The 23,518-nt window shown below is 41.7% G+C and overlaps 2 protein-coding genes across 2 annotated transcripts in view; one reads left to right on the forward strand and one right to left on the reverse strand.

The window, feature by feature from the left end:
- LOC108668326 (platelet binding protein GspB) lies at nucleotides 1-17,986 on the forward strand. Its single transcript, XM_018155516.2, has 4 exons — nucleotides 1-63; nucleotides 11,895-13,166; nucleotides 13,503-13,676; nucleotides 13,850-17,986. The coding sequence occupies exons 1-4, from the start codon at nucleotides 52-54 to the stop codon at nucleotides 17,063-17,065; spliced, it is 4,674 nt and encodes a 1,557-aa protein (XP_018011005.1). The 5' UTR covers nucleotides 1-51; the 3' UTR covers nucleotides 17,066-17,986.
- The window catches only part of LOC108668327 (serine-rich adhesin for platelets), an 18,541-nt gene continuing 12,942 nt past the window's right edge, over nucleotides 17,920-23,518 (reverse strand). Inside the window, exons 2-4 of the mRNA XM_018155517.2 lie at nucleotides 20,861-23,194; nucleotides 20,328-20,504; nucleotides 17,920-20,016 (exon numbers count right to left, since the gene is read on the reverse strand). Coding sequence (XP_018011006.1) covers nucleotides 18,313-20,016; nucleotides 20,328-20,504; nucleotides 20,861-23,194 — 4,215 coding nt within the window. The 3' untranslated portion in view covers nucleotides 17,920-18,312. The remainder of the gene's footprint in view (nucleotides 20,017-20,327; nucleotides 20,505-20,860; nucleotides 23,195-23,518) is intronic.

Below are 23,518 nucleotides of genomic sequence, written 5' to 3' on the forward strand. Positions count from 1 at the left end.
AATTGTGTGCTAGTGGTGCAGCGGTGACAACACGGACATCAGCGCCCCGACATGTTTACGCAGGTATGGCAGCGTGACATGTTTACGCAGGTATGGCGGCGTGACATGTTTACGCAGGTATGGCGGCGTGACATGTATACGCAGGTATGGTGGCGTGACATGTTTACGCAGGTATGGTGGCGTGACATGTTTACGCAGGTATGGCAGCGTGACATGTTTACGATTACGCAGGCATGGCGGCGTGACATGTTTACGCAGGTATGGCAGCGTGACAAGTTTACGCAGGTATGGCAACGTGACATGTTTACGCAGGTATGGCGGCGTGACATGCTTACCATATATTTTAACGAGATCTGCATGACATCAAATTTTTTAAGAATATGTCAACTCTGGCACATGAGAATTAATTATTTATTATTAACAAATTCAGCCTATTTATTTACTCGTTTGGCGTCTTGAAGTTTTCGGTAACCGCACCGGTTGCTAATGGCAATGCATTGCGGGCAATAAGGTCATGAATTAATTGGTGTAATTTTTATTATGGGAAATTAAACTCCTCATTTATTTGAGGTATTGAGATAAGTAATTTCACTGGAAGATTTCTATTCTTGTTAGAGTGTCGGGATTGCCACTCTTTAATGAAATTGTTCGAAATTTCGAAATACGCGTATGAGTTACTATAGGATTACTGAGATAAATAAATATATTTCACGTGACCACACTCCCGACAGCCACACAGTAAAATCCGCACACCAACCGTGGGCTCCTTATGTGCCTATCTAATTTTTTCTCTCAATATCTTGGTGGAGAAAGGAAGCAGACTCGAGACAGACTGTAAAAACAACAGTGTTGCATCACCCACCCGGCGAACCTAGTTTTCCGGAAACATTGTGGCATCGCGGGTGTCACTTTACATCCATTATTTCATCTAGAATCCGCATGGTGTCGAGTTAGCCATTGTTAGCGATGAATCTATTTCAATGGATTAATGCTTGTAATTATGTAAACAAACATTTGTGTATCCATAGCACCCACATTCTGAATCATAGCACTAAGCTGGAGCTGCCGAGTCCGAATTAATCTTAGATCAAATGAATTTTGCAGTAGTGCAGATATTCAGGCGTGCATAAAATTGCCATTGAAATATTCCATTTATAGAGGTTGCTGGAGCATCTTCCTTATTAGTGGTGATGGGAAATCTGATACAAAGAAAAAACAAACAAGAACCTTAAAAATGAACGCGTGTGTTTCTACATCGAATCTCTTACCCAGAGAAGTGTTTCCTAAATTAGCAAGACATCTAAGGAAATATTCCAGGAGATCAAATAACAAAGTGTAGGAATTTGTTACCACTTGAAACATTCATAATCAGCATACTGATAAGAAATACGGAAATTATTTTTGTTGATATGTTGATAGAAAATAAAAACAAATTTAAGTGCGGCAATTACCGCTCTTCTACGGAGGGTCAAAGGGAGTTATTTTCATCATTATCTTTAGGGGAATCTTATCACAGCGTATCATCAAATGATTTTGAATGGACGCTCTCATTTCTTGAACTTACCGGGCTAATTTATAACTTTTAAGTTCGTCGCATTCACAAGTCAAGGAGGATTAAGAATACATCATTCTAAGTTGAAGAATGTTTTTAATTTCGATCTAAACACTTAGTTTTATGGTATTATTTCCGTTAATGATCCTTGTTTGAAAAATTTGTTGAACTGAGCATAAAGAGCAATCTTTGTGAGATTGAAAAGTTAAAAACAAATAACAGCCATTTAGGATTTGTTCAGGTTTGTTGATCGGTTTTAGTTTTAATTTTATATTTAAGAAACCACGAATACATCTCTAATGCACCAATTTACTCGGTCCCGTAAACAAAATATATAACTTTGTACTCACTGCAGTGAGTGACAGAGAGCGCATTTTCTCGTCTACGAAAACGTGGAGTCACGGACAGACAGACAGACAGACAGACAGACGGACAGACGGACGGGCGGACATGGAGAGCACATTGGTGCCTTTTTTCCATAAATGAGAAAATTCGCTAAAAAGGGCTATGATCATGGCTATACTCACTATTCGCAATGAATCAACTTTCGGGCACATTCCAAGCATTCCTCATGTTTGAGACTTGGCAATAAATCCACCCTCGTATTTACAGTTAGTTAATCATGAACAACAATCATTCTACCAGAGTCACCATATCATGCATCGTCTCTACAGTCGAACAACCTGCACTTTACCTGAGTCACCATAACATGCGTCGTCTCTACAGTCGAACAACCTGCACTCTACCTGAGTCACCATAACATGCGTCGTCTCTACAGTCGAACAACCTGCACTCTACCTGAGTCACCATAACATGCATCGTCTCTACAGTCGAACAACCTGCACTCTACCCGAGTCACCATAACATGCATCGTCTCTACAGTCGAACAACCTGCACTCTACCTGAGTCACCATAACATGCGTCGTCTCTACAGTCGAACAACCTGCACTCTACCTGAGTCACCATAACATGCATCGTCCCTACATTCGAACAACCTGCACTCTACCTGAGTCACCATAACATGCGTCGTCTCTACAGTCGAACAACCTGCACTCTACCTAGTCACCATAACATGCGTCGTCTCTACAGTCGAACAACCTGCACTCTACCTAGTCACCATAACATGCGTCGTCTCTACAGTCGAACACCATACACTCTACCTAGTCACCATAACATGCTTCGTCTCTACAGTCGAACAACCTGCACTCTACCTGAGTCACCATAACATGCGTCGTCTCTACAGTCGAACAACCTGCACTCTACCTGATTCACCACTTACTTCACCAAAACAGGCAGGATCGCAGTGAGAGCTTGTCGTATCGGGAACAGGGTCAATTCACAGCCCATTTTTTCGCCCGTTATATTTTAAAGCCTCAAATGTCAGTTGCCGGGGCGTGGGCTCCGTCTGCTCAAAGCGCTCAAAAAAACCATGCTCATCACCGACGCTCACATCATCAGCTCTCGTGCCTCGGCAGTGTGCCGCGATAATGCATCGCTTATGAGTTTTATTGGATCGTTGATGGGTTCTATTGAATTATTTTGAGTTTTACAGGATAGCTGATGTGTTCTTTTGGATCGGTAATACGTTCTATTGAGTCGTTGATGGGTTCTACCTGGTGTGAATAATTTTGAATGGTGTTAATAATATAAAATATGTGTATAAATGTTTAATTTAACACAATCGAAAAATATACGTCAGATACGTTATGGGCTGTTGTGCATTTCTGTCGCGACGACGAGTCCTAATTTTAAAATTCATTTACTAAGCAAATTCAAAGAAATTAATTTGAGTTTCATGCAGTTAGCCAACGCGTTTTTTCTTGTTCATTATTTTGTGTTTTTTTGCGAAATATGACGTATAATTTCACTAAAAAACGGTCAAATCAATCAGTTATTATACTTGCGTTCATTAAATCTTCAATGGCTACGTGCTTGATAATAAAAAAGAAGTGCATTTCTGAATGCTAAACGAAAGTTAATTTGAAAGCTCACCATGCAACGAGGAGCGGTTACTCAACATGAACTCAAATGTTCTCACCCAGTTTGGCATGAAAGATGATTAGCCCTTTGGTAAAATATACATCTTGGAGCTTTCAAAAATAAAATTCTCTGCAAATATTCTTCTGGAGTTCAAATGGAGTTCATGTTGACTGGAGTTCAAATGAAGTTCGTGTTGACGTTATGTCCTAGCATTTAACCCAACGTTCACAGAACAACAGGAAATAACAGTCATCGGAAAAAAGCCATCAGCCATTACTCGATCGGACCTATTAGCATATAACTAATACATATTACTTCTCTAAGCCAATTTTTAGATTAAGTCAGTCAATTAATTGTGCTTACTGCAAAGACAACAAAACCTAAAATGCCCGATTAAATGCAACGATAAATGGCAGAGAAACGAACTACTCAGAAGAAGTGGTTTAAAATCATTGTTTCAATTCATACCGGAAATTAATAACGTTCCTAATTTTCTTGAAATCAGCAAATGGTTTCATCAAAAAATTTTTCTTGTGGTCTTCTCGCTCTCACACGCAGGCTCCGTTTTCAGGGTCAACTGTCAGATGAATGCCGAGCTGTTGTCATGTTCAAGGTTATCTGAGAACCCGCGGCAAAGTCGCTAAAAAGGAGAAACTAAGCGTCTGTTTTTCGACTTACGTGCCATCACAAGTTCGTGCCTTTGACCTAAAACAAATTAATCTCATAGGCCAATTTGGAAATGAGGGCACTTTATTGAGGCTCTATTGAGGCTCCACTGCCAGGTGCAACGGAGTCATGGTGCTGCGCCATTACTGCATTTATACCATCCCGAAATTTGGGGTAACTGTATTATATTGCATTATATTATATATTTAAATACTTGATACGATCATAAACTCTTCATATAATAAGTCAACTTTTGACATTCTCTGACGCTACATTTGCAGGTTTCGAACGATTATGCGCAAAATATACCAGGTTCATATTTTTCTGCATCAGTTGAACTATTCTTGGATTAAGGACAACTAGTGAGAGCATATTGTTTTAATGTAATTTATTTTTTGGGGGGGCTGACAAGTTGTCACAAAAGGTTTGAGTGAGTTACAAAAGAAAGCCCTAACCTTATTTACTATTTAGGTATGGTGATAGGAATCGTCTTTAGTCTCAGAAGGCGCGCTGGTCTTACCTTTCTTTATCTTGTGGAGGTGTAGTGGTTATAGCTTTTCTTACATCAAGGAGAAATAATGTTTATAACCGTTTCTACGTTTAGGAAGTGCAAAAGTTACAATCTTCTTTACGTTAAGGAAGTGCAAAAGTTACAACCTTCTTTACGTCAAGGAAGTGCAACGGTTGAATTCCCCTTATTTACGTTTTGGGAGCACGTACGATGGTTCGTGGTTGAGCAGACTATCGGCTGATTTGCTGTCATTAGATCACAATGTCCACAGGTCATATTTTAATTTTGCAGGATTTTAATTCTGCAGGAAATATTTTAATCATATTCACGTATATGCCTGAATCTTGCTTTGCATGAGCTGCAAATTCTGATTTACAGTAACTATTAAATTTTCCCACACTCATATAAATTTTTTACTAGCTTTCTAAATCATACTTTCCACAAAAGTTTAGAAATGTAGTATTTACCTTTAATCTTTACGTTTATATTTCCGCAATGTAACTGGTAAATAATTTATCCGGTTAAAGTAATAACTAGAAAATGTAATTGGCTGGAGGATAAAAACCGGCATGACCTCAAGAAGGCTCGTATATAACAAAGACGTCGTCAATGTCGTCTGCAACACAAAGACTTTAAGACTCCACAAAGACTTTAAGACTCCAGCACAAAGACTTTAAGACTCCAAAGACTTGGAAGACCCCAGCGCGCAGTACGATCCGATACTTCCAACATGTCAAGGATGTCAGTAGCCATCCTTTCGTGTCAATTACATTGAAACAACGAAGCGTTTATCAACAGTTAATTTTGCTGAAACAACCTCAAATCAGTCTATTTCAGCGTCAGGCGCCAAGTGAAATATTGCATCTAATTAAACTCATAAATCATTAGTTAAACAACATTAAAAACTTCGAAACTATGCTAACAAATTTTTGTAAGGCTAGCTTCAGCCTTTGTAAAGCTCTTTTAATAAAGAAAATGTTTTTAGTTATGTAAGCTGCACTTCATATGAACATTTACTTATTTCATTCTGAAGAAGAGCGACGTCGGTTAATTTATGGATAGTAAAAAAATTTGGCTTATTCGAAAGTAATGCAACTGCAATCCATAAATTAATTACTTCATATGCAGGCTCGTAACTTCACTGAACTAAACGTTAATCACTTACTTTCTCTACACGAAAAAAATTATATGTTTTATGAGAGAATTAGCTTAGAATATTAAAGGGCGTCTGAGGTCAACTTTAACCTTTGTTTTGCCCAGCAGAGCGGTAAAAGTGATCTGATTATCGCGTGGCTCTCAACAAAAGAAGTGATTATACGGCCGTTACTTTCGGCTTTTTTGTGTTCCTGATCTCCTGCATGAGCTGACGACTGTCAGCACGAGCTGACGACTGTCAGCACGAACTGACGACTGTCAGCACGAGCAGACGACTGTCAGCACGAGCTGACGACTGTCAGCACGAGCTGACGACTGGCAGTGCGAGCTGACGACTGGCAGTGCGAGCGGACGACTGTCAGCACGAGCTGACGACTGTCAGCACTAGCTGACAACTGTCAGCACGAGCTGACGACTGTCAGGACGAGCTGACGACTGTCAGCACGAGCTGACGACTGTCAGCACGAGCTGACGACTGGCAGTGCGAGCTGACGACTGGCAGTGCGAGCTGACGACTGTCAGCACGAGCTGACAACTGTCAGCACGAGCTGACGACTGTCACCACGATCTGACGGCTGTCAGCCCGCGCAGTGACTCCTTGTGGGATTATTAATGTACGCTGGACTAATCAAAGAAGAGGCAAGATCAACTCCCACTTGTGTTGCGGCTTGGATTATGCATTGTATTCATCGAAAGGCAAGCAAAATAGTGATATGCGCTGCTCGACAGTCGCCAGTTCAGAGGCAACCCCTCTGACGCGCTACCTTAGTTACCCTTCGTGACATTAGTTATGCGGCAACTATACTCGTATATAGCTTCCGCTTGCTCTAGTGACTGTCAGCATCACATGGGGTGACAAGCTCCCTTTTATTATCCTTGGCAATTGATGCGGTCTGCTTGTCCGTCTTGACGTGGGGCTTTGATGGGACATGAAAAAGGAAATAAATAGACATTACGTCTTATTTTTCATTAACTAAGGTGCAATGTGCATTAGAGCTACCTATGGATTGTGTTTTCTAATAAAATGATTTTTTGCGTCACGGATGAACTAGTCATTTCTCATCAATATATTTCTTAATGTGTATTTTTATTAGAAATGTGCATACAGAACCTATGAAAACAACCTAAATTTATTATACTATTTTAATAATCGAAGCAGGATAAAAATCATGGTAAAGTCAATCTTTCCAGCGCTCCCTGGACCAAATGAATCTGCTGGGATTATACAGAGGCCGAAACGTGCTAGCAGTTTACAATTTACAGAAAGGGTGAATTTTTTAGTTTTAATCCCCGATTAATGAAAATTCTTTTTGTAGAAGCTCTGCTACTGATCAGTCACCAGGTACTTTCAAATAAATATTTTATCCCTTTCTATCTCTTAGTTTACAGGAATGGTGCATTTTTTCAGTTTTAACACCCTATTAATGAAAATTCTTTTTGTAGGAGCTCTGCTATACTGATTAGTCACCAGGTACTTTCAAATAAATATTTTAACCCTTTTTATCTCTCAGTTTTGCTCGGAGAAATGAGCCGGCTTACAACTCAAAGCGAGGCCAAATGATGGCCCGCTACATCGGGATTGGCTTCTGGCGGGAGCGTAAAAAATGAATGCCAAGGACCCAGTTTTTTTTCACTAATGCTTCGGCCGGCGTTATCGGTGAACAGCTGCCATAGGAACCACTTCCTCGATAATTTTGCCGTCGGTCGCATTAAGTTCGGAATTAAGAAAACTAAAAGTAAAACCTCCCCTTTAGCCCTCTGCCCAGGTCATAATTCTAGCGTTGTGCTGGTCAACCGAACTTTTTCTATAGTTGTCTGTGATTTCTTCATCTGCAGGTTTCAAAATGAAAGCGATATTTTGGCGCTATTTATTCATCAGTGCTTATGTTCGTAAGTGCGTCAGGTTAATTTCATTCAAAAGTCAGAATATGATCGGGAACAGCAATAATATTATTTATTGCTAGAGGAATTCAAAATTCGAAGAGTTGTCAATTCATTTGAATCCTACAGAACGTTAGAAATTCCTTTTATAGCTGCACTTATAGGAGAAAATATTTGAATTTCAAGAAATTTAGTAGTTCATGAAGTTAATTTGCTTAAATTATTTTTCTAACTAGTAGCTCAGTATGGGTTTTTACAGTCACATTATCAAGGTGAAAGTAAGCCTTTTTCCTATAAAACATCTCAATGTTGAGTCAACTTTCAATAACCTATTGTTTTTTTTTTTTCAAACTAAATCTCGCTGAATCGTTACAATTTGTTTTCTGTATCCTTTTTATTACTTTTTTCAATTTATTTTTGATGAAATAAAGGAACATTAGGATGCAACAAATGGAAGTAGAGAAGTGGCCACGTAGAAGTTATCAAAGCCTAATGCAGGCATTTGAGGCATTCGTTTCCAACCCTGCAATGAGACAGTTTCACACGTGCATATTGATTATTTTATAGTAAACAACATTTCGTGTGCGGTCGATTTTTTTAAGCTTAGCGCTGTGAGTATACAATACAAAGAAACTTATTACTATATATTATCGTGTATCGTGTATGTAAGTTTTATTTTAATGGCGTAATCATGAGTCCTTATTTGGTTAAGAAAAAACAAAAACATTTTTATTCAATTTTTGTTAATTTAGATATCCTGAAAAATTGTTACTTCTTTAGAAAATGCAGACCAGACCGGGAGTGATTGAAATTTCAATAGTAAATATGGTACTACCTTAGGTACTATCTTAGTACTATCTTTACGTAACTCTTGATTAAAATTTGTAATTCGGGATAACTTTATTCTCACATCTCAGGATTTATCTTTCCCGAGCAACACCGAGTTAATCAACGCACAAATATCGGAGCACCAAAATTTAAAAATAACATTTTTCTTGCTGCGTTTGCTTCCCATTACAATTTCCATGTTGAAATTTGACTTGCTACCTTTCGAGGAGTTTTTGAATTCAATTCCCCAAATTAAAGAGTTGTCTTGGGTTTTTAGTACCCAATGAACGCGGGGCTGCCCCAATTTTAAAGTATCATTTGATGGTGCTTGGTCATGTATCAACTCGTTCTATGGTATAATCATTATTGGGACGTAGGAAATACCAAGTATCTTTCAAACGCTATTAACGTTTTAAGCTTACCTATTGAGCTGTTATGCATGGTGCATCAAAACTCGGTAATACAGAAATATTTCACCTCGAGTATATTTTATAAATATCTTTAGCCTATGTTCATCAATAAATTCATATGATTGCGTAATTTTCTTGCAATGTAAAATTGAAAGGAGAAAATTTCACATTGCAATGTGATATTGAAAGGAGTTAATCTTTTAATTAGCCTTTTTAATTCCGCGTCTCTTTGGCAACGAGGAAGCAAGAACAAATTTCTAGCATTAGCCTTTCATATTGCAATCGTTCAATCAGGCTCTGGCTAACATTTTTCGCATCGCTGTGTGCTTGACGACAGCTATCGTCCCCAGTTAAAATTTGCAATGCTTTTTTATATTGAAGTAAGTATAATTAATATAATTATAAGAAGGCTGTCTCTATCAATGGCATGTGCGTACTGCTTGTGGGTGCAACTTTTGAGCTTGGATTCATGTTTCAGGCTAAATTGGATACGTGACACCAAAAAATGACAACTAAGCCTAAGGTTAAATTTATATTCGAAGTTCGGGTTGCAAAAATTTAGGCAAAAAAGAACAGGGCTTGTAGCGATCACATGATCCGGATCAGGCGATATCTAAGGATTACCGAGACACCTGGTAAAACTGTATGACAGGCGTGAACTCCTAGTTAATCTTAGAAACAAAATTTGTTTCTCAACCGTACGTGAGGGGTAGATTTTGCCTAAAAAATCAACCGCAATTTTAAGGAAGTATGTATTTCTTAGCATCATTCCACCCGCTCAGACACGTGGTCGTTAACATAACGAAAATTCTTCATTTTTTAGCCTTGCCTGTTTAACCCTGAATATGCTCACTAAATTAAAAATTAGTTCTATCACGCAGTTTTAAATAATTAGGGCATATTTTTTCCAATGCGTGGGATGCTCACGTCTAACACTAATACCATTCATGTTTGTCTATGATGACGATGATCTAGTTAGGATGGTTATGATTATACAGTAGACTTATATTTATGTTCACTGCGGCTCACAATAAACCGTTACTTTGCAGTGACACTCCAGCGAATTTTTTTGGGTCACTTTGCCAGGTATATTAGAAAAAAATGTATAATTTTGAATTTTCGAAACTTATTTTAAGATCGAACTACCATAAACAGCATCGAGGATCCATGCAAACCTCATTTAAACATATATATAATGCATAATAATAATGATAATATACCAATCGAACGTTAGTCTAAACCCGCGACTCTTCGGCAAATATTCAAGAAAAGCTACCGGTAATGGAAAAAATTTAATATCAATGACATATTCCGCTCAGGTTTTGCGAATTGTAATTTGAGGGGCTATTTAGAACATAACAAAACATAAAAAAAAGTATTTCTTGTTTCAATAATCAAAATCCGTCATAACTTTCTTCCATGGTAGATATTTGAAGGCGATGGTGATGTGATGAGAATAATATGCATAAATGTTAAAAATCACAAAATCCTTGATAACTCACACGCATGGAGAAAGTTGTAGGCGATAAAGATCAGAAAAACGAGAATTAATATTGTTCAATAATACAAAATTGCTCATAACTCGCTCACATGAAAAAGTCAAAAGCGATAGTAATCTGGTCAGAACAATTCCCTTCTTTTTGCCGCACTCACAAGCCTCGCCCGCTTGTCTGCCCCCTGATCGTGAAGTGTAATGTATGGTGAAGCAACTCATACACGAAACTTATTGACGCAACATACCCATGCGTGGTGAATGCTGGTGCGGCACTAGCTCACGCAACAGTAAGGACTAAGTCCATTTAAGAGAGCCCTGCCAGGTGTCAGGAGGTTTGGTCAAACTTTCGTTTGGTCAAAGTTCGTTCTGTCGAACTTTTACAGAAATTCTCTGGCGCATGCACCAAACAGAACCGTTGATTTCGACCACTTATATATATTTAGTGGCTAAGAGAACGAATTTAAAGCACATATGACCCCGGCAGCGCAAATCCAATATCAAATGTAGAACAATTCATAAAAATTATTTTTCTCACGATAGATATTAAATGAAATGCCTTTACTGAAATTTCAACTTCGGTAAAAGTAACGTTATTCATATTAAAATTCGAACTAATTCGATCTAAATATTGCACGACACACAAATAACACCACATTTTTTGGATAATTTTCAAACGTTCAAGTCAAGTATCGTTGGCGATTCTATTTTTTCTCATGTTTGTTCTTCGTTTCCTGGTGAGTGCAGTGAAATGTTGTGCGCCCAACCCCCGTTGCGCCAACATTCAAAGCAGCGGCGGCGCGGTCAGGTCAATCGTGTCGGGGCGGGAAAGCAAATGGGATTGCGCGAGCACCGCATGGCAATTCTGATCCACATTTCGGACATCAGTTACTTGAAAACAATTCTCTCTGAAGATATAAACTGCGAATAATTCTTGAAATTTTCGATCCGGGTCATTTCACCAGAGCCGAATGATTGATGCACAGAAATGCAAGGAGCCACTTATATAAAAAAGTGGTTTTCAAAATATTACTTGAAAACGAAAAATTCCTCAACAGCCTCATTCGGAAAATCATTCGAACATTGACTATAAATGATTCGTTTAATTTGATATCACTCACATATAAGAACGAAAAATTATAATTTTTTATTAAATCGAGTTAAAGTCTATTAACAATCTGATCATTAAACGTAAAATGTAATTGTTGAAACACGTAAACAATATCTTTCCGCGATACTTCTATACTAAATATTTAACATTAGAATGAACTTTTAAACACGTGTTTAATGCATGCCACTCAGACTCCTCATGTTCTATATAGGGATTGTCGAACTATTAAATCATGTCTGCAACTACTGTAATCAACAGTTCATATCTAGCCGTCTCGAATGGAAATTAACATTGATTTTCTGTTGCAGGTGACATGTCTCTTGGCTGTGGTGGCTCTCACAGTTGCCGCTCCTCAACGTTTCGACGTCAACAAATTGGTCACCGCGCCCCAGCTTGACACACCAAACGTGGTGCCTCCAGCAGCCTCATCGACCAACGACGAAAATACCGATATTGTTGATTATGAAATTAAAAACTTGCCACTTGCCCATGTAAATGGAACGAGCATTTTTCAGACGAGCAAAATCGACGAAGAAGTAAATCAAATTAATTCAACCTCTGACCCAATACATGTAACAAACACAGAGACGATTCAGCGATATGAGCCGCAACTTCAGACTCCAGATTCGATTAAAAGAACTCTGGAATCTTTCTTCGAGAACGATGAATTTACGAATGAAAATTCAGAAGTTGGTACATCAATCTTTCTTAATGTTGGAGACTCATCCACTGCGTTCACTGATAAGACTGACGAAGTAGGTGCTTCAATTGGTAGCACATTAGTACTTGAAACGATCGCTAGCACAGAGGCACCAACGAGTACATTAGTCCCAGAGACAATATCTAAAACGGAGGTTCCAGCTAGTACATTAGAACTTGATACTCAGACTACAGACAAAGGTCAACTTGCTATCGATGAAAATGTGCTCAGCCAGATGGTTGCATTAGTCAACGCGCTGAAGTCCAACTCTATTGTAGATGTTAAAGCTCCAGCTACAGAAAATTCTGATCATTTTACGGCTGAAGAAAGAAGTAAAAGGCATGGCTTGCACTCATTAAAATTCAACGAGCAGACTACCATACCTGACGAAACACCAGAAGGTGAAGAAGAAGCCAATCAAGAAGCAGTGCTTACAAGACGAACGACAAAACCTGCACAATCTGAACCCAATAAATCTGAGAAAGAAGCAAAGATGACGGATCAAGAAGAAGCAGAGTTGCCGGGAATTAACGATGAAACCGCTCAGGCATCGAAAGTTGAGTCACACGTCGATGAACATTCTGAAACGAGAACAGTAGTTACAGAAATTACAGCTTCTCCTTCTTCTTTCTCATCCAGAACCTCCAAAGTTGAACCACAAATTGAAGAATTTGAATTTAGTTCTGACAGGAAAACAGCTGCAATCGAATCAGGGTCAAGAAAAGGAAAACGGCATAATTCGAAGGAGCCAGAGAATGTGCAGTCTAAATCGTTCTCATCTTCAGCTGATGACTCGCTTTATGCATTAGATACTCCAACAGTTAAAACCAGGAGACACAACACGCAAGAGGGGAAATATGCTGCTCCACCTCAGTGGCCGGTGAGTTGAATTGCTCTTTCACTATCATAAATTATTCATCGAGGTATTGTAGTTACTCCAGCGGCTCGAACAAAAAGAATTGGATTAAATTTGTTAGAATATGTTGTCAACATGATCTGGAAAAACATATTGAACTTCGAAATGATGAACTAAACACCGAACATCAAGAATCTAGTTACCCTTATTTTTTTATTTTTGTGAGTCTCAATGCGTAAAATTAACTAAGCAAAAGCTGTAATAAAGTCTAAATGCAACTAGTTGGCAAAAGTTTCTCATACCATGGGAGAGTTGAGCAAGAATATCAGAGCAATCTGAGGATCCTTCATTTCCTTACAGCCCTTGATGCCATACAACTTCGCCTTCGAGGTGAGGGATGACGAGACGACCAACTACCAGAACAGGGTAGAGGTGGTCGAGGATGGGGTGCTCAGAGGTTCCTTCAGCTTCTTGGGTGCGGACGGTGTCATCAGGACTGTGACGTATACCGATGATGGAACCTCCGGTTTCCAGGTACACTTAAGTAAATAGTTGCAGAAACACAATGGGATTTGCGCATGACATTTAATCCAGGCTTCTTATCGAAAGGATGAAATTTTTCTAAAATATTTCATGAAAATTAAACTCAAAATTAAATTATTCAAAAATAAATGCCTAAGTAATTTACGAGATCTTTTTCATTGCAGATCCAAACTCAGGAGATTCCTACCGACGTCATCGTTGTTGGTGCTCACGACTACAAAATAAAAGGACGCTACGGAAATAACCTAAACCGGGGCGAAAACAATGCGGAAACAATCCCTACAACAGGAGGGGAGAAGCAGACATCAGGCACTGTTACCAGTAGCGGGGTAAACCGAGCACCAGGCTATACTGGGGGTAGCAAATCCGTGTCTCTCAGCAGCTCTGGCAGGGCGACTTCAGCCACCACCAAAAGTGCAGGAACAACTATCCCGATTCCGACCCTTGTAACAACACATCTTAGTTCGAAAAAGACAAGTGATGCTTCTAAGCTTTCCAGTGGTAGTAGCACTTCAGTTGTCAACAACGCTGGAAGCAAATCGATTTCATCGTCGGCATCGAGTGGATTATTACTCACTTCCGCAGAGGGAAAAGCTTCTACTTCTGAAGCTGAAGAAGAGGAAACAAGCACTACGTCTGCAACTCAAATTCAGAAAGTTGCGTCATCCACTGGCTTTAGCTCATCAATTTCCGATGAGACTGCCTTAGCATCCGCTGTTCAAGCTAAAAACGTTTTTTCAGGTAGCAAAGAGAGTAAAGTTACTGTTGCTTCGAGTGGCAGCAGTGGCTCCTTGATAACAAAGTCAAGCAGTGACATTTCACTGACCTCGGATCATGCAAAAGATGGCGTTTCGAAAAGTAAGAAACAAGAAACTTTTACGGTGATCGACAAAATCAGGCAAAAAGAATTGAGCAGTGAGAATGACGAAAGAACCAGCGATGGCGAACAATTTTCAGTTGAACTTAAAAAATCTGAGAAGGCAGAAGAAAATCAAGCTAGAAATAAAAACGAAGACGAATCAAAAGAGAGCAATAATAATTCTGGGTCCCCGGTCACCATTATTCTTGGTTCTCATTCTCTGTCAGGCTCAGGCCTGATCGAAGCAATCCGCAAGAGTCAAAGTTTGAGTCCAGGTAAAGAGTCGCAAGCAAGTACGCACAATTTAGACGCGATAAATCCAAACACGCCTATCACAGTCGTCTTCGGAAACAATCAAGCATCTGTTCAGCAATCGCAGCAAAGTTTAGAAGGTTCGCTCTCCTCGCAGCAAGGGTCATCTATTGCTATAGGCAGTTCTAATGTGGAAATCAGTAACTCAGATTCCGGTGCCTCCAGCGCTGCCACTGAAGCTTCGCATTCTAGTTCGACTTTGGCAGTTGGTCACGAAAAGGCAGGACTTAGCTCTGTTGCATCAAGCCAAACAACTAAGGCATCATCATCTAACTCTGGAATTCAATCTACTATCTCGGGTACAGCATCGTCAAGCTCTGCCACTGTAGCAGCAACTGGTTCTAGAACCGTAGCCACCAGTACTGGAGGCCAATCCCTAACATCTGACACATCATTCCCTCATACTTCAATCTTCAGGATACCGATCTTTCAGACAACATCAACTACTGGACCAGAGTCAGCGGGGCCCCATTTCTTTGCCTCTTCCTTAGCTAGTAATGTTGCTTCTTTGACTAGTCTTGATCGTGTGCCCTCTACTGCTTCGCAAATTAAATCCATCTCCGGAGAACCAAAAAGTTCTGGAAAAAGCTTTACATCATCTACAAAATCTAAAATTATAAAACTTGAGAGTAGCGGGTCCAGCAAATCTGCAAATAGTGCTTCCACATCAGTATTAAAAGCCAGCGCTGCTCAAAAGGGTTCTTCATCATCTAGCCCTGCTTCTGCCAAATCAACAGCAGCCAATGGCATTTCTTCCATCAATGTGTTCTCTGTAGCACCATCAGGCGTCATAACCTTGCAGCCTGTTGCTTTCATTTCAGAAGAAATAGGCAAATCATCAATACAGTTGGATGGTTCCACATCAACTGTAAGCACAAGTGCATCAACTGATAGCTCTCTTGATGTCGGCTCCACTGCTGCCACTTTATCAGAAGCTATCTCTGCTGCTGCCACCTCTAAAGGCACGGAACTATCTTCGGGGAATTCAAAAAGTACGACAGCTTTTGTTTCTGGAAGTGAAAAGATTGGATCTGACACGTCTAGTACTACTTCAGGATCTAGCTCTGATATAAGTGGTAGTGATACCACTGAACAAAAATCAGTGTCTGAAAATAGCTCCTTGATAAAATCTGTTTCCTCCAGTCTAGCAACTTTTCTTGGAGGCGCTCCCCCCTCGAAGCCAATTGTTATCTTCCCAGTGAAAGACACACCGGCAGCTGAACCATTCGTTATTTTACCAGCCATAGGAGGTAGCATTGGTAAAGGAATTGGTGGATCTTCAGCAGATATACCGGCTGGTCCAATTCAATCTTTTGATAGTAGTATTTCTGGTACGATAAGTGCAACGTCTACGGTTAATGAAGAGTCGGACGGTTCAGCTGTGCAAATAATCCCTGCTCAAAGCATTAAATCTGTTTCTGAGGGCACAGGAACATTATCATCAGGGAGTTCTGTTAACATAATATCACAAGCATCCAGTACTCCTGTTGAAGCATCCACCTCGCAAAAGTCATCGGATGCATCGACTCTAGCTGAATTTTTGTCTCAGCCAAATTCTGGGCTCCAAAAAGCACCTGTATTCGGTCTTCAACCGTCTCCATTCGATGGTGGAAACACTATCTCATCTTCAAATGCAGGAGGTTCACAGCAACTATCTGATTTCTCTGCTGGAGTTGGCGGAAGATTTGGATTTGGAAATAATTTTAACTCGTTTTCTCATGCAGTTCCGTTCTTCGGAAATCAGTTTCAAGTTCTGAACAGGCCTGAATTTGACACAACGGCGTTTAACGGAAACGCTCAACAATTTTCAAGCGTTGGAGCTTCGAATCAAAATGGATTTTCTGTTTTTAGAGCTAATCCAGGAATTCTTTCAGTAGAGAGACCAGCCGGTTTCGAGGATACTAGATTCGGTTTCCATCAAAACTTTGATCAGCTGATTGGGAGCCCAGATTCTTTTGGGTTAGCCTCATCTGGCAACCCTAACCCGTTTCTGAGCCCATCTCACGGTGGAAATCACTTTGGTGATGCATCCATTTCAGCTGCTTCTTCGGTCAGCAATTCAGGTTTCAGACCATCTATTTTTCTAGGCGATCATTCTTTTTCCAGCAACCTTAGACCAAATTTCCCTGCAAGTGTAGCCTTCGGAAAAACTTTCCCTTCAACTGGAAGATTTGCAAGAGGCTCCTCTGCACAAAAGACTGAAGTTTAAAGGGACCATGACGATGTGCCATGCAAGTTCTCTTTACTAGCATTGATCTTGAGTCTGCTTTGGTGCTGAGGAAAAGACATTACTGAAATTTTTGGAGCCTAACGAATGTAGCAACGATCTAAACTGATGCCACTCTCAGTCAAAAAATTTATTTGCCATACGTTATTCTTTTGCTGTTGTTCCTGTTTTTCGTAGCCACTTTTATCGCTCAATTTCAGATTGGAAATCTAATTAACACTTTACGCTTCAGTGGCAAATATCTTGAACTAGACTTCCAAATTTGCGATCAGGCTGTGATAAAACCCACTTACAAAACGTGTAGCGAATCAATTGATTGGGTTACGATGAATTAAGTTACGAGACGATGTTTGGGCAAGATACAAGTGTTCTTCAATATCATGGATTCCAAGATATTATACGCAAGACGCTCTAGAGCCACTTACTGATCATAAAAATTATTTTGCAAGAATATTTCGTTGAACTTCGAACTTTTCAACGAAAAATAATTTGCTAGGGCTTAGATAACATTTATTATGGGCAGGGGATACATTGGATACATTTGATGACATTTCGAGTCTGAGAAGATGATTTTCACAAGTCAATTTCATAGTATTTTATTTATCTTGTCAAATATAAATGAGAGAAAAATACTGCGTTTCATTCAGATTCTTTATAGTGTCTTTCGATTATAGATGGGAATGCTCTAGATACAGCGCTATCCTCTCCTCAAAACCAAGGATAAACGAACAGCTAAGTAGCTGTAGCATTTCAAGAAATTAGTTTGAAATGAAGACTGCTGTCCATCTAAATTTGTGCGTAATTTTTTCAATGCTTAGGAGAATTAAAGAAATCACTGTCATGTTATGTCGTTTATTTTCGTTTGCAAAGGTCGGTCGATGCAATTAAATTATTTGCTGGTTATTAAGCCGTTTTTGACATCCCTACACGGACTCATTTTCACATCAACTAGGTCGGTATACGGGGTAGAAGGCCATGCTATTTTGCATAAAGCTATGGAAAAGAAGCACCTCGCGTGTGAAATAAATAAATAAATACATTATGTGCTGCTGGCTGTGACTAATGGAGGCCTTAACAGGTTCATAAATTTAATTCTCTGGTACACACAATAAATTAATATTCTTATTTCTATTTAACGGTATCTTCTAGTGAATCTATATAATTTATTTTCTTTGATATCTTAATCATAAGTCTTCTCGGTTGTCTACTCAAAATTATCACATTCTAAATTAAACTTCACGATCTATCTTCACAACGCTGGTAGCTTCATATTTGTGGTCGGCGGGTACGAAAAATGGGATAACATTAGTCTCCCTGGTTGGATATTTAACACTAACTTGTCGCAAGTCAGTAATTCGGGCCTTATTTCCAGCGGCTGGTGAACTTCTTCCAATGTTAGCGGCTGAGTAAAGAGTGCTAGGGGCTTCCACGGAGTCTGGTCCTTCTGTGAAAGTTACTTGTGGGGCATTGAATGAGTAGCCGGTCCGTTCAACTACCACAGGAGATTGAGTGCGAACAGTTTGGCCGTTCACGGTAGTGGAGCTGCTAGAGGAACTGTAGGTGGTTGTGGAACCGGATGTTCTCACGGGCCCTTCAGACTTGGTAACAACAACTTCAAGGGGTCCAGAGCTGCTCGAAGACTGACGAGAGTAGCCAGAAGTGCCTGTATTCCTAGATGAGCTGCTTCCGCCTCCAAGATTGCCTTGAGATCCGCGTGAAATCTTCACCTCACCTGTTGCTTCATAAACGTGCTGGGCAGGTGTAAAGTGGCTAATAGTTCCTGATGAAACTACTGGAGCCTTTACCGATACCTTGCGGGTCAATTCAAACCCACTTCCTGACGAAACCTGTGATACCTGAGGTGCAGACTGTGCTGATGCAAAGGTCTGACGACTTTGAGAGCTTGAAGAATAAGAACGAGAAGCCTGAGCTTCTGCTTCGGCACGAGCAGCCGCTTCAGCTCTTGCTGCAGCGGCTGCAGCAGCGCGAGCGGCAGCAGCACGTGCAGCAGCAGCAGCAGCTGCTTCAGCAGCAGCTCTTTCTGCATCGTATGATGAAGAAGAAGATGATTGAGAGGATGAGGTCTGGCTGTAAGAGCCAGACGACCTACTGCCCGATCCACTGCCTCTCACAATGGTAACATCACCCGATGCTTCGTAGTTGTGCTGCGCGGGGGAAAAGTGATTGATCGTGCCCGATGGACGAGCTGGATTGGATACGGTTACTTTCCTCGTAATTGTGAACCCATCGGAAGATGAGGCAACTGGTGCGGAAGATGACTGGCTGCTTGAGGTGCCCGTCGACACTGAAGATCCGGACACTCGGGAGGCAGAGTAAGACCCGCCTGCTGACTGTGATCCTGATGCAGACGATGCTCGTGACCCAGAACCTGATGCGCTTGTCGTTTGGGAGCCTAAAGACGATGTGACTGACGCGCCTGATCCCGATGAAGAGGAGGAAGAAGAGTCAGACACTCGTGAACCTGAAGACGATGAACTAGAAGATGCAGAACTGTATCTTCTGGAATCTTGAGAAGAAGAGGAGGAGCTTGAAGAGCCTGACAATTGAGAGGCAGCGCCAGACGAAGCAAGAGCAGAAGACGACGTCTGAGATACGCTAAGTCTAGAGGCTGCTGCACTTCCAGCTGCGGCCGCCCCTCGAGAGGCGGAGGTCTGGTAGACGTTGGAAGATTTGCTTGAAGAGGACGAGCCTCTGGTTCGTGCAATGTTCAGAGCTCTGGCATAAGAATTGGCCCATTTGAGAGCAGCTTTGCCATCTTGGTCATAATTGTCGACATATCGGTTCTTGGCTCCAGAAACTGCATAGTCCTGGTAATATCGGATGCCGTTGTTGCTGAACTTGATGGCAGGTGCGTAAATATCGGCTTCTACTTCTTTGATATCGAGTCCTGATTCAACACGGTCCACGCTCACCTGTAAATAATTGTACACAGTGTAAATTAATCATAAAACAAATACTTATATTATAATTTATTTGCTCGTGACTAACTATTTTATAGGCGTTCTTTCGGTTTTTTACCCCACAGATAATTATGTTCAATTAAAATTCGTTTATAGTACTAATGTGAATTTAACCATAAAATTAAACCAGGATCAAATTAACAGACTAATAACTAATCTTCCCACAATTTTGTGCCATCGATAATTGGCATTTGTAATTTCAAATCATGTAGATATACTATTCACACATTTAAATTAGAACTTTTCGATGAATTATTAATTACCATGTATCCCATTCCGGGGCTCGAAGAGTATGTGTAGTTGTACAGGAAACCATCACTCAGCGCTACCGTGTACCATCCGTGCGTGACTCCGTCTTCGTCCACCCACTCGTACCGGCCTTGGTAGTTGCCGCTATCGGCGTCGGCCACGTTGAGCCCAAACTGATATGGGTCCACAGGCTGAAAATAAATTTTCATTACCATTGACTACGTTTTTTATAATTGGTCTAAGACTTATGGAGTCAGCAGCACCTACCAGTCTGACCTCTGTCATGGGTTGACTCCTTTTGCCTGCACCGACTCTATCGAATAGTAAATTTATCTGCAGATTTACACAGGAAATGTAAAAAAATTGATCAACACCAGTCGAAAAATTAATTCAAATTATAATAGATTTTTCGTCTACAACTTCATCACAAACGGTAAACTGCATTTTTTTTCGGGGTCATCATTCGAGTTTGTATCAAATAAAAAAAGAATTTTTGTGCATAGATATTAATTTTTCCCACTCCGGTCTCCGTTAAATAATTACTCACAGATCCATCATCTTCGCCTGATTCCTGGCGCACAGTGACTTGCTCCTTGGCGTTTGCCCTGAACTTGGCAAGCTCTGCAAGAAGATCAGCCGACGACGCGTGGCTGCGGCTCCTGGATCCGTACTCCGTGATAACTCCACTGCTTCTCTGCGAAGCTTCTGATTCTCTGGCCAGAGCAGCGGCTTGCTGCGCCGACTGTGCGAAGAAGATCAGCTGCTGCTCCAAATCAGAATCTGAGGCGCTGCTGGAAGATGATGCTTGTGAAGCAGATGATGTGGAGCTTGATCTGGATGCCGATGATGATCCAGATAATTGAGCGGAATTGGATGAGCTAGAAGAGCTGTAAGTTCGTGAAGATTGCGCTGATGATTGTCTTGATGCAGCTGCTTGGGCTTCAGCAGTTCTACGAGCTTCAGCAGCAGCTCTAGCTTCAGCAGCAGCTCTGGCTTCAGCAGCAGCTCTAGCTTCAGCAGCAGCTCTAGCTTCAGCTGTTCGCCTGGCTTCGGCAGCAGCTCTGGCCTCGGCAGCAGCCCTAGCTTCAGCAGCTGCTCGGGCTTCGGCGGCAGCTCTAGCTTCATAAGATGACCTGGATTCGGCAGCAGCTCTAGCTTCAGCGGCAGCTCTAGCCTCGGCAGCTCGTCGAGCTTCAGCGGAGGCTCTAGCTTCAGCTGCAGCTCTGGCTTCAGCTGCAGCCCTGGCTTCAGCTGCAGCTCTAGCTTCAGCTGCAGCCCTGGCTTCAGCTGCAGCTCTAGCTTCAGCAGCGGCTCTGGCTTCAGCATCGAATGAAGATGCGTAACTCGTGGTCCTTGAGGCTGTGCTGGAAGCTCCGGACTGGCCGCGTACAGCTGAAGAAGACCCTGAGGTCTGTCTGTTGATGATGACCAGACCTTCCGCTTCGTAGTTATGCTGTGCTGGCGTGAAGTGGTTGATGGTGCCTGAGGGTCGAGCCTTGTTTGAAACTGTCACCCGACGGTTGAGGGAAAGTCCTGATCCAGAGCCCGATGAGCCAGAGCTGCTCGACTGAGCGTACGTTCTGGAACTGGAGGCTTGGGCTACGGCTGCTCTTCTTGCTTCTTCAGCAGCGCGTTCTTGTTCAGCTCTGGCTGCCGCAGCTGCTCGGGCTTCAGCAGCTCTGCGGGCTTCAGCTGCAGCTCTAGCTTCGGCTGCTCTGCGTGCCTCGGCCGCAGCGTTAGCTTCAGCTTCAGAGTCGGATTCACTCGAGTCATCGGATAAGCTGTATGTCCTGGAGGATGTAGTCACGGTCCTGGATGCACCTGATCCAGAGCCGGCTGCAGCTGCTGATCCAGCTGCATATTGTCGTCCTCTGTTGATGACAACTAGTCCTTCAGCTTCATAATTGTGCTGAGCAGGAGTGAAGTGACTGATGGTGCCTGATGGTCGTGCTCGGTTAACGACCTTGATTCTACGATTTAGACTGAGTCCATCGCCTTGTCCCGACTGCGAAGTTTGGTAGGTAGTTGTGCGTCTCGAAGAAGCAGCAGCGGCAGCTTGGGCGGCTGCAGCAGCTTGAGCTGCAGCAGCGGCAGCACGAGCAGCAGCTTCAGCCTGGGCTGCAGCGGCAGCCTGGGCAGCAGCGGCTTGCGTAGACGAGTAAGATGTCTGCGTGCGTGTCACAGTATTTCTAGAGGAAGAGCCTCCAGAAAAAGTGGCTGAGTTGGAACCTGAAGTTGAAGAACCTGAGCTCAGGGCAGCCCCGCTACCAGTTTGCTGAGCACCACGATTGATTACAACCGTTCCAGTGGCTTCATAGTTGTGCTGAGCCGGAGAGAAGTGATTGATAGTACCACTTGGTCTCGCGCGGTTCTGAACGCTAACCGTGCGCTTCAGAGTAAGTCCAGATGATGAGGAAGAGGGGACTGAGTAAGTCCTCTCGGGTGCTCTTGCAGTAACGAATTGCGTGCTGGGAGCTTCGTAGTTGTAGCCTCCCGAAGAAACACTGCGTGTGTTTGTGATAGAGCTCGAAGACTCGGTGTTTCCTCTGTTGATCACGACAGTACCAGTGGCGTCGTACACATGATCAGCCGGCGTAAAGAAGGAGATTACTCCAAGATTGCGTTTAGGAGTGCTCACGGAAACAGTCCTTTCGAGATTTAGAGACTGTCTGGCAGGCGCAGGAGCGGCCGCTTTCGGGGCTTCGGGGGCTTGGGGTGCGTTGAACTCGACTCGACCTGTGGCTTCATAGACGTGGTCGGCGGGAAGGAAGTGGGAAATGATGTTCGTATTTCGTTCGGGAGTTTTGACGGACACCACGCGGGTTGCCGGCCTCTTGTCTGCGGTGGCCGACGCCACCAGCAGGAGTGCTGCGAACAACGCCTGTGGACAAAGCGAAATTTATTGTAAAAGTTTCGGACAAAGTTTCTACTACTAGTTCCTACTGAGGATATTTGTGTATAAAACATCCACAACAAATCATCTATAAAATAATGTCGCTCATTTCTAAAGCATTAAGTAAATTAGTTATATAGAAATATTTTATTTACTTATTTCTGGCACAGTATAAAAGAAATAACAACAAATATTCGTGCTTTCGTTGGTCCTCCTAATTTTAACGACCAAAATCCTAAACTTGTAGGCAAACGCTTGTGAAGGTTATTTATAATGTTATTTCGTGAATGTTATTTGTCATTCATATCGTCC

Source organism: Hyalella azteca, unplaced genomic scaffold (genome assembly GCF_000764305.2).
Source record: "Hyalella azteca isolate HAZT.00-mixed unplaced genomic scaffold, Hazt_2.0.2 contig7079, whole genome shotgun sequence".
Lineage (NCBI taxonomy): Eukaryota > Metazoa > Arthropoda > Malacostraca > Amphipoda > Hyalellidae > Hyalella > Hyalella azteca.